At 41.2% G+C, this 13,793-nt stretch overlaps 1 protein-coding gene across 8 annotated transcripts in view; it reads left to right on the top strand.

Moving 5' to 3' along the window:
• LOC113021416 (thyroid hormone receptor alpha) overlaps positions 1-10,445 on the top strand; it is a 113,489-nt gene extending 103,044 nt beyond the window's left edge. For all 8 annotated transcript variants that reach the window (XM_026166063.2, XM_026166064.2, XM_026166065.2 and 5 more), the window contains one exon: positions 1,781-10,445. In XM_026166063.2, coding sequence (XP_026021848.1) covers positions 1,781-2,031 — 251 coding nt within the window. In that variant the 3' untranslated portion in view covers positions 2,032-10,445. The remainder of the gene's footprint in view (positions 1-1,780) is intronic.
• Positions 10,446-13,793: the final 3,348 nt, after the last annotated feature.

Below are 13,793 nucleotides of genomic sequence, written 5' to 3' on the forward strand. Positions count from 1 at the left end.
ACTAGTGTGCAGTGATACACTCAGAATAATATCTGAACAACACTACAAGGGAGGGACAGACAGTATCGGCATGATTGATAGTTGGAAAGCAAAGCACTGTGCATCACTGCAGATCAGAAGAGCAGATCCTGCAGGTCATTCAAGGTCCTGGAATCTCTCCAAGACCTAGGATGACCTAAGGCAGCTTATTTATGGACATGCTGCTGCTGGAATTCTGTCAGGGTGTGTTTGCTTCTGAGTACATTTGAGATATTTTTAGGGGTAAAGATACTGAACACAGCAGCTTTTTTCCAAATTGTGAATATTGGGCTTTTTTCCCTTGTAGCTGATGGGTGCTAATTCTCTGGTTGCAAACACGCAGTTCCAGTGTTTGAACTGCCACACTTTTGCCACTTTCAGTTAGGTTTGTCGACTATCAAAATCGTTGACAACTACTTTAATAGTTGATGCGTCGTTTGAAGCTTTGCAAGATCCTGAAAGACGCAGGAATAAGTAGTAGGATTTAAGAGTTTTATAACAGACTGAAACAGAAGATGGCAGGAATGCGTGTCCGGTATTGTAGCTGTGCTACAATAGGGGCCGCATCCTTCGGAGGCCGATTACGTCACAGTGGTGTGGCGAAGGATGTCCAAATTCAAAGACTCCTCCAAATGTGGCCGACAAATGTGTCCTCCTTATCCCCAGAATGGAAAGATTGGTTGGGTGTATTCTTCGTGGCCCAACCTATCCCAGAATTCATAGCGCAGCCCAGCTAATTCCAGCTGGCAACAATGGTAGCAGCTATTTATTTTAATAATACTCTGATTACTCTTTCTGGGTCACAAAAGAAACTTTTAAGATATTTTCAGGTGAGAATGTAGCTGTGTAAACTTCAAATATCTGCTCTGTTTATCGAGACATCATATACTTGCAAAAGTGTTCCAACGTTTTCGGAAACGTTTGTTACCCTCAGCTCTATAGGTTCAAGGTTCAAGGTTCTTTATTTGTCACATGCATAGTTATACAAGTATAACACACAGTGAAATGTAGCCTGACACGCTCCTCGACATGTGCAAAAATATATAGCTGACCGGGGTCACTAGAGCCGAGAACAGCAAACTCCCTGCACATCATTTCAGACTTAAAAATTTTATTATTTGGCGTTTTTCAGTGTTTTATTTTTTCCTGAGTAAATCGGTTTGGCTGTGATTAAAGTTATAGTTTTTACACAGCTGAATAAACGTCAAGCAGACAAATGATTAAACAGAATTTGGTAGAGAATTTACTCCAGTCTGCTGTTATATTTTAGATAGCAAGGAGCAGACGGCTGAGTTTATTAAACCCCACCGAGACAATCTGCAAATTTCATTAAAAGTTCAATAAACTATCATCTTGTCTTTATTTTTAGTTAGCACATACCTTAAACACTTAAAGCTGTAAGCTAATGATAGTTATATAAGAGCAGATGCTGCTGGTGCAATAAGCTGTACGTTTTACCTCCAATGGATGCATGATTAGTTGACTAATCACAAAAATAATCTGTGACTAGTTGACTATCAAAATAATCCTTTATACTACTTTCAATAAACCAACAACTTCATTTATAGAAGTTATATATAAATACGATGTTCTGTTCAGAGTCTCTGTTTCCAGTACACACTGTCACATCACTTATTCTGCCCTCTCCAAGAAAAATGTATGCAGCATTTCAATTTGCAATCTTTCTCCTGTTTTAAAAGGAACCAGGCAGCGGAGGGCACATTTCCCATGTAATTGTTCCTTTGTTCTTTATTGCCTGCAGACCGTTCAGGGCTGACCAGCGTGGAGAAGATTGAGCAGTGCCAAGAGGCTTACCTTCTGGCGTTCGAGCACTATATAAACTACCGCAAGCACAACATTCCCCATTTTTGGCCCAAGCTGCTGATGAAGGTGACAGACCTGCGCATGATCGGGGCTTGCCACGCCAGCCGTTTCCTTCACATGAAGGTCGAGTGTCCCAATGAACTGTTTCCCCCGCTCTTCCTGGAGGTGTTCGAGGACCAGGAAGTGTAACTGTACATCACCCTCAGAAAGAACACTTTTGTGGTGGCTTTGAGAGGAAGTTTGGCTGAAGGACAAGCGAGGACGAAAAACTGGATTTTTTTTTTTCTGTTCATGGAGAACACACTCTGTAAATTTCTTTTGTTGCCCCTTTGTGTGTGTTTTTTTGTTTTGTTTTGTTTTTTTGATTTGTCAAGCAACTACAACATCCACCACCAGCAAGCACACATCAATATTATCAGAGGAATGCAATCAGTCTCACTAGGCACACACACAAAGTACAAGCAGTGTAAATACTTACATAGCTATTCACACATTCATACACCATAAAAAGTGTATTTATATGCAAACAATTGCATTGCCTCTTTTTGCACCCCCATGGATACACAGCTGTACTGCTCCTGACTAATGCAAACTGAGGGGCTTGGTTATGTTTCTACTAGCTGCACAGCCACCTATCACCTCAGATAAGTGCTTTTTTTGTTTTGTTTTGTTTTGTTTTAATCTCTGGGACCTGATCATTAGCTTCTCTTTCAATCCCTACACCTCCCTCGCATCTCCTTAACTGCAAAGTCATCCTCTGTCCGCAGCCTAGCCCTCAACCTGCCAAGGCCCCGTGAGTCTTTGTTGACCTACCTCCCTCACGTACTGACCTCTCTCTCTCTCGTGTATACACAGGCACATGGTGTACATGCACAAAAGACACCCCTACAATATTACCTCAAACAATATTACCTTTCTGATTAGAAAACACAGACTCGTGTAATATTTAGTCAAACCATATGCAAGCTACAGTGAGAAAACTTTGTATGAAGCCCTTATTTATATACAGATATGTCTTATAACTGCAGACACGAGATGGTATCGCTCTGTTTCCTGAGCAGAGACTAAACCCAGTCTAAAAAAACACTAAAAACTTTGTTTTCAGTTGAAATCTTCATTGAATTTTCCTTCAAGTGTGGAACTGGGCTTAATCCATGCCTGGGACACTGAACCCATAGGTATTAATTACTGTAGTGCATCAGAGGTTACAAGATGTCATGAACATCACGGTGCTTTCTGTGATCACTAAGCGTTTTGCTTTAGTGGATTTGATATCCATCTTTGTGCAGTAAATTCTCCTTGTTTACTGACATGGTTTGATATTCTTGGAAACAGGTTTACTTTCTTTCTTGCTGTGACTTAAATATAAAGTTTGATTCCATTCTTATGCTGTATTTGAAGCTAACGCTAGCGACTGCTTAGCTTAGCATAGCTATGTTAAGCTATGCTAAGCTATGCTAGCATAGCATCGTCACTGCCAGGCGATGAAGGCTGTCCCAATTCGAGGGCTGCTCCAAATGCGGCCCACAAATGCGTCCTCCTTTTCCCCAGATTTGAAGGATTTGTCGGGTGTATCCTTTGTTGCCCAGCCTATCCCAGGATTCATAGCACGGCGGTGGCTGTGGATGATTTTTTTTTTTATGTTTAGCTTAGTTGTTGTTGTTTGTTGGAATGTTTAAAGCCAGATGTTTTATTATTTCCTGTTTTGTGCTAAGTTAGTGTTTTTATTGGCTGTAGTTTATTTTTTAAAGGACAGATTTGGAAATTGTGTTATTTTTACCAAAGTAAGAAAGCAAAGAAAGAAATCCTGTTTCCCAGAATATCAGTCACTATTACTTTATTGCTTCTTCAGGAGTTATAGGATGTTGTTTTTATCATTTCCATGTCAACAGTAGCAGCAAGGAGTTATAAGGAGATTTATTCTAAAACGTATTTTTCATTCATGATCTACCAAAATAAAAAATAAAAATAATACTTTTTTTTCTTGTTCATTGGATTCAGTGGATTTGGATCATCTTTACCTCCATTATACCCGAACTGGCAATTAGCTGCTGAAAGGCTAATGGCCAGCTCCAGCCCCGTTCCTCAGAAAGCACTGATTTAGTCATGGCATCTTGAGCATCCAGGAAGAGAAAAGCTGATTGCGACGTTGTTTTTATACTAAATATAGCATACACAGGACGTCTGCTTATATTTATACACAGCTGGAATACCTCTCCAACACATACCTCCTGTTGTCTTTACCTCACATACTCATATGCATATTAAACACCCATTTAGTTATTATCACATGTATTACCTCAGTTGTTTTGTGATCAGCACTTCCTCCTCCTGAGTTGTGCACACTTCCTGTGTCTTTGGGTCAGTGTTTGATTATCCCATTGGATCCCCCTGCTCTATGGTCCGCGCCCTCAGCTTTCCACTGATTTGTGTTAGGTTCAGCACTAGCACATGGTGGTGGTTGTGGAAACCTCTTCAGGCTTCTCCCCATCGCCTGTATCCATTTCAAGTCCCGCCTGAAACTGGCAGATTCTACCTCACCTCTCATTTAAAAGGAGCTCCCCCTCTACCTGCAGCGCATACACATAAACATGCACAGAGATATAAAAATACAGATATATGTACTCACCGTGCACAAAGGACTTGCAAGCATGGACCCACTGAGTGTCTTTTACATGGGCCAGAGATCAACAGCTGAAATTCAGTCCCCCCCCCCCCCCCCCCCTTTTTTTTTTTTTCAGACTTTATCACAAAAAAATTGGGATCAAGAGTCATTTTTAATTTTTATTTAAGAACCTAAAGTGACAACACTGCAGACATGAATCTGTGAATCTGGATCTGTGTGCCAATTGAACTTGGAGGAAGCTGTCAGGACACAGTGACAGCTGGAAACTGGCACCACAGTTGATTTTTAGCCCTGTTGGATCAGCCCAAGAGACTCTTCTGGGTGGTGACTGGAAGGTAAATAAACAGCAACTGAGTCAGCAGAATCCGCCTGAGGATATGACTTTTCGTCCTGGCCGAAGCGAGGGAAACGGCGAGTGTGTGTGTGACCGTTGCAGTGTGACGCAGTTCAGGCCACCAGCAAACATACGCAGACACGGACCGGGCGATGCGTCCCTGAATTCTTCCCTCGCCATTGAAGCACAAACGGAAAACACTGGCCCAGAAATTCAAATCATGAATTTAACATTGCTGAGACCATCTCCACCAACCATATCCCGCACTGCCATCCTCTACAAATGATTATCAGGTTTTTTTTCTGTTGCACTAAAACCATGCCTGTATTCTTCAGCAGCCCTGAACTCCTTTCCTCTATGACCTCTCCTAAATCTTTCCCTTTCCTGCTAGTCTGTAGCATTCCCAATATCCTCCCTGATGATCTTATATAACCAACAAGGACTGACGCGACACTGCCACTCTCAGTGTTACCAATCTATGTTGCAGGGTATTTAAATAGAACGTGCTTATACAGGGATACAGTTGCGCGCACACACACACACACACACACACACGGCAATAGGATGATTGAGCTGTCCAAGGTCAGAGCGGCCGTCTCCAGACCTGCTGTGTTTGTACTGCACTCACTATCACTGTGAATGAAAGCCACGCTGCAACCGGGCTAAGGCTCAGACAGGGTACTGCTGGCTTTCTAATTCACACATGTACATGTGCCTCACAGAGGTGGTACAAATATACACAATATAGGAGCAAATATTTATACACAAACACAACACAGTTATTGTATGTGCCAGTCGAGCTATCAGTGGGTGAGTTTATGCTGCCAGTTCCAATCAGATCGTGAATCTGACCGCTCATATAGCACAAGAATCAATGTCTGTACAGTTGTTTTTAATACGTTGGACTTGGGGTTAGACTTTGGACCTGATGTGCGTTTTCTTATATTCTGTCACTGTGTTTAAACAGAGAAGTTTCAAATAATGAGTTGAGTGTATGTACAAGTAATCCTGCGAGTCAGAAGTCGCTCATCCCAGAGAAACAGCAAGTTGTTTATCGGGAGGGAAGGAGAGCGTAGAATCGCTTGTTTCAGGCAGTGGATGAACTAAAGTGTTACACCGAGCAAAGGACGTTTTTTGAACCAGCTAAAGTAATAAAGAAACAGAGCTTTAAATAAGCATAACAGGGTAATGTAATTGACATATGATTTGCAGTAAATACATTCAAAGGTTACCATATTAGTTGGCCATCGGTAACATCTGCTAAGCACCAACGTTCAGCTTCAAAGTGATGCACTTCCTGTGTGGATGCATACATATAATTTTTATAGATGCCTTGTGGAGATCATCAACTCATGGCTGACTTGCTTTTTGCAAACCTCTTGGTGAATCCCCCCCCAAGTCTGAGACTGAGGTCAACTTCGTGATTTAGATTGGAGCTGGCAGCATGGCCTCTCTGTCTCTCTCTTTCTCTCACCCTCTCTCTCCTTCTCAGCCAAATGATCACTGGGGAAATCCTCTTCCTGTCCTTTAAAAAGAGAAAAAAAACACAGCACACCAGCACCACAGAGCACACTGCCTTCAGCCGTGATCAGCTGCACCAGCATAGTGGAGAGACAGCAACCATCCTTCCCACCTTCCACAGTCATCATCACATAGCAGACATGTCCAGGTAGCTCTTTAAGTCTGATCTCAGCAGTTGGGTTTTTAAACTCTAATGAGAAGTAGCTGCACAGGACCGTACCTTAGCCATGCATGTTTTTTGCGTGACAGCTCTGTTACTAATAGCATGGAGTGCTTCAGTGACAAGACAAAGAAACCAAAAAATCATTTTACATTAAGAAATCAGAATAAAAGAACTGATTTGTTCTGTCTGCTTGGACATGGCTCAAGTAGTTGGTGCACTTATGCAGGCGAGGCAGAATGGAAAATTCCTTCACCTGTGTGAGCCATAGAGTCAAAAACACGTGTTCTTGTGGCAGTGTAGCATTGTTGGACATAATTGAGGCCACTCAGAGGTAGGCTACCTCCGTCCGCTTGATGTCCCGACATCCCAATCAAGCTGTAGAATAACAGTCTCCATGTTTTCCACACCATCACTACAGTTTGCTTTCTCTGTCTGCCTCTGAGATCAAAGGAAGGGTTATATTACGTTTACAATAAACTCAAATGTGAACTTGATGCTAAGCTCTGCAGCTGCAGCCTGGCACAAAGCTAACAAATACTACTGTTTTTATTACTTACCCAGGGAAAACATCCGTAAGCTCTCATCCTTGCATCCACCTTTCCACATCCTTCCAACTCCAACCCCCCCGGGTGTTTCCTCCATATGCCTCTCCTTCCTTTCCCACACCCTCTCCCAGAAACCTGCTACGGCTCATGCTAGCACTCTCTGGTGGAGAAAGACGACAATCCCTGCAGGAATATGTCCACACGTGGAATGTAAAATACTGAAATTGTATAATTAAAGACACGATGTGAAGTCCCACACTCATGTTGCTTTCGATGTTGCTTTTGTTGTGCACCAAGTGTTCGTCGTTCTGCTTTTTCTTGGGCCGTTGAGCTTTGGAGGTGGACATGAGCCACGTCCTGTGACAGACTGCTACTGATGAGTCGTTTTAAGAAAAAACTAGTATGTTTATGAAAGAACCGTGTGATGACTGAAAACGTTTGAGTGATTTAAAGGAAGGGATGAAGTGAATGTTTTGGGTATAGAGGAACTTTTTAATTTTTGTTTTTTTTAATGATACTTTTGTCTTTATTTGCATCTGATTTTTCTTGGTAAGTGAATGTCTATCTGTGTTGATGCTTTACTGTGAGAATATGGCTGTATATGCACTTTCAGACCATCATTGGTGCAGTGGTAGCTAGTGCTCAGACATCACCCATGGGTCAGGGTTCAGCTCATCTTCAGTTTTGCCAACTGAAAAAGAAGCCATATTAATAAATACGATTGAAACTTCTTGGAACAGGCGATTGCATTTGGCACCATAGTTGGCTGTATCTAGCAGCTGTACTGCTTGCACTGTAATTCACATTGCTGTATAAGAATGAATGAATTGCATTATTCAAAAATATACGTTTAGTGTGACAAGCTAGTCAGTGTTTTGGATTCATACTTTTTTTTTTAAGGTTTTAAATCGTACGTTTTTCTTACTTCTAACCTTTTTTTATTTTGTCACTACTGCAACCTCTCATACGCTAAAACGTAATATACCACTGTCCCAGTCACACAGGCTTAGAGACCAGTTAGTGACTGCCTGGCAATCACAAGTTGTTTGGGAAAAATGTATTTTCTCTGAACAGTTGCTGAAGTTTGCTGGCAGTTGCTGTGAAGTCAGTTCCTAAACGCTCAGTTAGGCTTGCCTACACTAGTCTGTGATCCTGTGGTAATCACCGGCAGCAGGTGAAAAATCTCTTCCCAACCAGTTGGAGAGTGGTAGCAGAAAGTTGCTTACTGTCACCAGGTGAAACTGGTCATCTAAGGGTTTACGACGCTGCAGCGAAAACCTCCTCGGGATTACTTTGGTGGATGCTAGCACTCTGTAACCACTTGCTAACTATTTGCTAAGCTGTAGTGAAACTGTGAAGAGTGTCACACAAACCTTTTTAGCGCAGTCCCTTCTTTGCAAATAATTTCACCCGGTGACAGCCCGCAACGTCCTGCAATTCTTAAATTAATTTTAATACATAAATGATAAACTAATCCTTGCTCTGACAAACTCTCTTGAATATTATTCTAAGTAAAACCACTAATTAGCTAGCTAGCTGATGATGTTGTAATCTTGCTGTTCCGAGGTTTACTCATGATAATACTTTTATTTGCTGGTCATACTTGAGTTATCAGCAATTTGGTGTTGGGCTAATTTGATAGATGTAGGTGATTAAAAAATACTATAGTCAATTTGAGCTAATGTCAATTTTACAACTAATGTTGGGCCCAAAGATTAGCTTACTAGCTTAGAGCTAACTTCACTCTGTCTACTGCCCATTTGGTGTTGACACCATATTTTAATAGTTTTGCTAAAAGCTGATACAATGAAAGATTTTCTTTGACAAGGTACATAAATAATTGGTGTGGAAAAAGTCATTGAATTCCTTGTTGGGCCTTGCTCTTGACTCAGAAGTTAATCAGTACAGTTAATACTTTGGCCACAAATACCAATAACAAATACACAGAGATGTATGGTTTCAGGTGTACTATTTTATTCAATTCTATATATATTTACATTTTTGGGGATTATTTATATTTGTATATAAACATCTTTTCTTTCACACCCCTCATTAATAATTTACGTACAGTCCCTTATAACACCTCTGAAATGTGAATAACCAGGTTACCGTCTCAGTGAAAATATTTCTGAACTTGTTTAAAAGATAAAGTGTTGCCAAATCCATCGTCCAGTTGGAACTGAAAGTGAATGAACCTGATTTGTGCTCTCCACAGTTGCTTTAGCTGTATCATTTGTTAAGCTAGAGTCAATAAAAATAAGAAAAAAACATTCGCATCCCGATGTCAGCATCTATCAAACCTCCAGCTAAGGTTAATCGTGCAATCTATACATCTGCCATATGTAAAAGTGTCAATGTTGTAACGATAATATAGCTTTTGATGGAGAACAAAGCTCACTATACAAAAAAGAAGTGTAAAGAAACACATGACGATAAATCATAAAACAGAGACCAAAAAAAGAAGAAGAAAGATATATATACAACTGTTCATACCTCATTGTACTGCTGTGTGCCAGAGGAAGGGACTGGGAGCGATCATTTTGATCATGGAAAAATAAGGAACAGGAGCAAGGAAGAGACACTTGAAAGGTTTTTTTTCTTTCGCTCGCTCTCTTTTGGCCTCTTCACATGCCAGAAATAATAAGCTGAACTGGATAAAAAAGTAGCAGTGTATATGGTTAATGTGATAAAATGCTTACAGTTTCTATTCAGGTTATAAGATATGTCACTGTGACAGTGTTGTTTTTCAGGAAAAAAAAAAAGCAGACTTATTTTGTTGTGTCTGGTGAAATATGAAGCCAAACTTTGAGGTATTAGTCATCAGCTGGCATCATGGCACACAGAGAGGGAGGACTTCATCACTACAGGAGGGGTATACCAAGTCGAAGTCAAATAAAATTATTAATGCAAGTGTGAATTAGAGTCCAGTAGTCTTAGGAATTGCAAAAAAGTGCAAAAATGCAATTAAACATTTGCATTTAGTGTATATAATACAGGCCAGCAAGTTGTGCCTTGAATAAGAACAGTTTAGGACCCAGCGTCCCAAACTGCTATTCCCATGATTAGACTTGTCTCCTTTTTTATTTCTTTGCTGGTCCCTGCAGGAGAATCCATCCCGGCTCTAATTATTCTATCCGAGACACATCATGGGACGATGATGTGTTTGTTGGCAGAGCACAGTGTTGAATTTAACGCTGAGTGAGATACGAGCCGGAGCTCCCCAGACGACAGTTTGATATTGTATTCAGTCTTGCTGGTCGTGGGTTTGTGACGGGCATGTTTGCTGTTTGTTTTGCTTTTCTGTGACAAATCATTTATGGCACAATCAGACAATGACATCTCAGTGGCTCGCAGCTGTTTGTGTTTGTGGCTCTGTGGCATTCGATTACAGCGTTATAAAATGATTTGAGAACAGTCTGCCTACTTTGTCTCTGTCCAAGTGATCAGGAGTTATATCGTCTCGGTTTCAGATGCACGCATGAGCATAAGTTAATAGACAAATAAACACTAAACTAGCTAAATATATAAGTACAGTGTTCGATATGCTGCAAAAGTCTTAAAGCATCCCTCATTTTTTTTTATAGTTTGCTTCCAAAAAGGGGGCAGCAACTGTAATTTCTTTAATTAGAATAGCTGACAATACTGTTTTTAACTATATGCAGAATTTGTTTTAATGTCACATTAAGTCCAACTGAACCTAAAAGATGTCATTATGTGTGCTGCAGTAAAAAGAAAGAGCAAACTCATTTGCCTCAGAATACACTTCAATACACACACAAACAATGTGACCTGGTCATTTACAATGATGCTGCTTAAGCTTCTTAATCTGCTTATTTTCATCTTTTAGGATGAAGAGAACGCCAAAACACACTTTATTGTACTATGTATAACAGTAAAGATCATACTCAGACATGTTTCCACATGTGTAAGTATTCAGATCATTTGCAGAGGCATTCCAAACTGTGGTCAGGTTAAATCACTCATACAGTGTTACGCTTTTTGGATTTTCCTTCTTGTGTTTTTTTTCCTCTCCTGCATGTGGTTTACAAAGGCCTAGTGTCCTTGCCACAAAAAATACTGCAGCACAATCTTTTCTTCCAGTCCCAATGTGTACATTACTATGTGACACAGCAACTCGACGCCCATGTAGTGATTTGCTTGACCAGCTCTCAGCAAACACACCTCTATTACTCCCACACTAAACACAGATACACCCCACGGGGCTGTGTGCTGAGTCCAGTGCTCTACGCAATATTTATCTACGACTTCACACCATCTGCTCCCCAAACTCCAAAATCAAGTTTCCAGATGATCACCCACAATTTTAATGAGGATGGAAAGGGCCTGCAGGCTGGAAGTGGACCATCCGACTGATGGTCAGCAGTGTAGATACAATGATCCTCAGCACCTCCGCTCTAGGTTTTAGCGCTTTGGGTGCCTTGAAAAGCGCTATATAAATCCAATCCATTATTATTATTATTATTAGGTCCATGGTTAGGAAACCACATCTCCCACTTGCACCTGCCAGCTGGTCAGGTTTGCACGACAGAGGCTCTTCTTCCTCAGAAAACTGAAATAGGCCAAACTTCCACATCTGAAATCCATCTGTGCCATCAGGATAAGGGAGGCTGCAGACAGGATCAATAGTTTGAGTCACCGCCATCTGGCAAACTGTTCATGACAATAAAAACAAGAATCAACAGACTCAGACACGTTTTACCCTATAGGGTCGGCTTCCATCACCCCAGTTTCAGCCACACTACACAACTGACTGTAAACACAGAAATCCTCAGAATACACTTCAAAACACACACAAACAATATGACCTGGTCATTTACAATGATGCTGCTTAAGCTTCTTAATCTGCTTATTGTCATCTTTTAGGATGAAGAGAAAGCCAAACCGAATGTTATTGTACTATGTATAACAGTAAAGATCATTAATTCATTCACTCGAGCAAAGACTCCCTTACAGTCAGCCGTTGTGTTTCCACTCAGCTCTCTAGCCCGTAACCCTAAAATGTCTTGGCTGTAAGCAAAGCAGACCAAATGCTGCATTTTATGCTGCAAGAACAAGTCTTCAAAGCACTCCTAGCATCTGAGTAACTGAAGACCCAGTGATTTTTTAAATCTCTTTATGTTTACTGTCCTCACAGTGGCAGCTGACGTGGTTAACATTACCATCTGCTTGCCCCTCTCCTGTGTTCACGCTTACTCTTTTCAAAAACAGGCTGTGCTTTCTTACATATCTTCCATTTTTGCTGTCAGACAGCAGAAGACACATGATGTGGTGACCCAAATGCTGCACATTCAGACTCAGTTCTGTAACCTGTAAACCAGCCGACACTTTGAAGCCATTTTTCAAGCTTCTTTTAAAACCCTGATGTCATAACATAGTCTGACCATTGATGTAATATGAAGATAACAGCCATGCTTTCAGCTCTATTGTTTATTGTGACTGAAGCTTATTTTATTTTACTGGTCAGCAGCTCTTTAGGGCTGTGCCTTATATACACAGAACCTTTGCTTTGATCGTGCCAGCTGACCGATTAAAAGGAGACGTTTCCAGAGGCGCAGCAAAGAGACGGGAGCTGAAATGCAGCAGTAGTAAATGAAGAAAAATATGTCTTTTGAACGTTAAAGCATGTAAAGCCCATACACTCCAAGCTTTAAGGTTAATGTGAAAAATAGGGGGGGTGATATAACCTAACTCTGTAAAATTGGCCACTTGGCAAAATCGAGTAGGAAAGCCAACGAGAGCATCCTGTGAACACATGATAAACAGGCTTTTCTACTCGGTTTAAGTACTCCATTATTTCTACTACACTACCAACATCCACCGACCTTCCATTGGTAGCCAACTCCCTCTACCACCTGAGCCACACCCACCCCAAATAATATGGAGATCGTCGTTACCCTCAAGTTACACCCTGTGGATATAAAGCTTCATGGCAGAGCAATCAAGATTTCATAGGAAAGACAACCACCTAGGCTTTTCTAGTGGAGCAGCAAGACAGAAGCAGCTCTGAATAAAAGGCACATGACAGCACATTCAGTGTTTGCCAGACTTATCAGAGCCTCCTCAGAGCATCACATACAAACATCAGTCTATTTAGACCGTTGCCTGATCATCCGTCACCACTGTGAACACGCTCAGCTCTCGGCATAATCCCGTTTCAGCTTTGAACCCATCTGTCACTCCTACCATACACTCACTAAAGACTCCTGACTTCCTCTTGATCACTGCTCACTATTGCTTCACAATAGCAAATAAATAAAACACACGATGATTAAACTCCACTGGCTAGAAGAAAACAACCAAATTAGGCACATGTATAAAAATAGCAATAGCACATATAAAAAGTGTCCAAGGTGTTTACACATTCCCTGAAAGATCCCTGGTTTGATCCCGGGAGGGTGTTCTGTTGGGAAGGTTGGAGTTATCTGCTGTGGTGACTCTTTGGGAGTAAGGCAGCCTAGACGTAGCTACTTCCTCCCCAAAGTGTTCCTCCTGTGGCTGCACGTTACCCCCATTCTTGAAGATCAGATCCATAAAGTTGCAAACCTGTTGTACTGAAAAATGAAGGCAACACAAAAAAGGAGAACAACAAACAAACTGCAGTTCTTCAAATGTCTGCTTGAGGCCAGCGCTAAAAGCGAGCCAAACTCCATAAAGCTTCATTAAAACGCCCAACTTCAGTGAGGAAATGAACATGTTTACAGCTTGGTACGAAAACGGTTAGGGTTACGATTTCTTTCTCTA

This window comes from Astatotilapia calliptera, chromosome 4, assembly GCF_964374335.1.
Source record: "Astatotilapia calliptera chromosome 4, fAstCal68.1, whole genome shotgun sequence".
Taxonomy (NCBI): Eukaryota; Metazoa; Chordata; class Actinopteri; order Cichliformes; family Cichlidae; genus Astatotilapia; species Astatotilapia calliptera.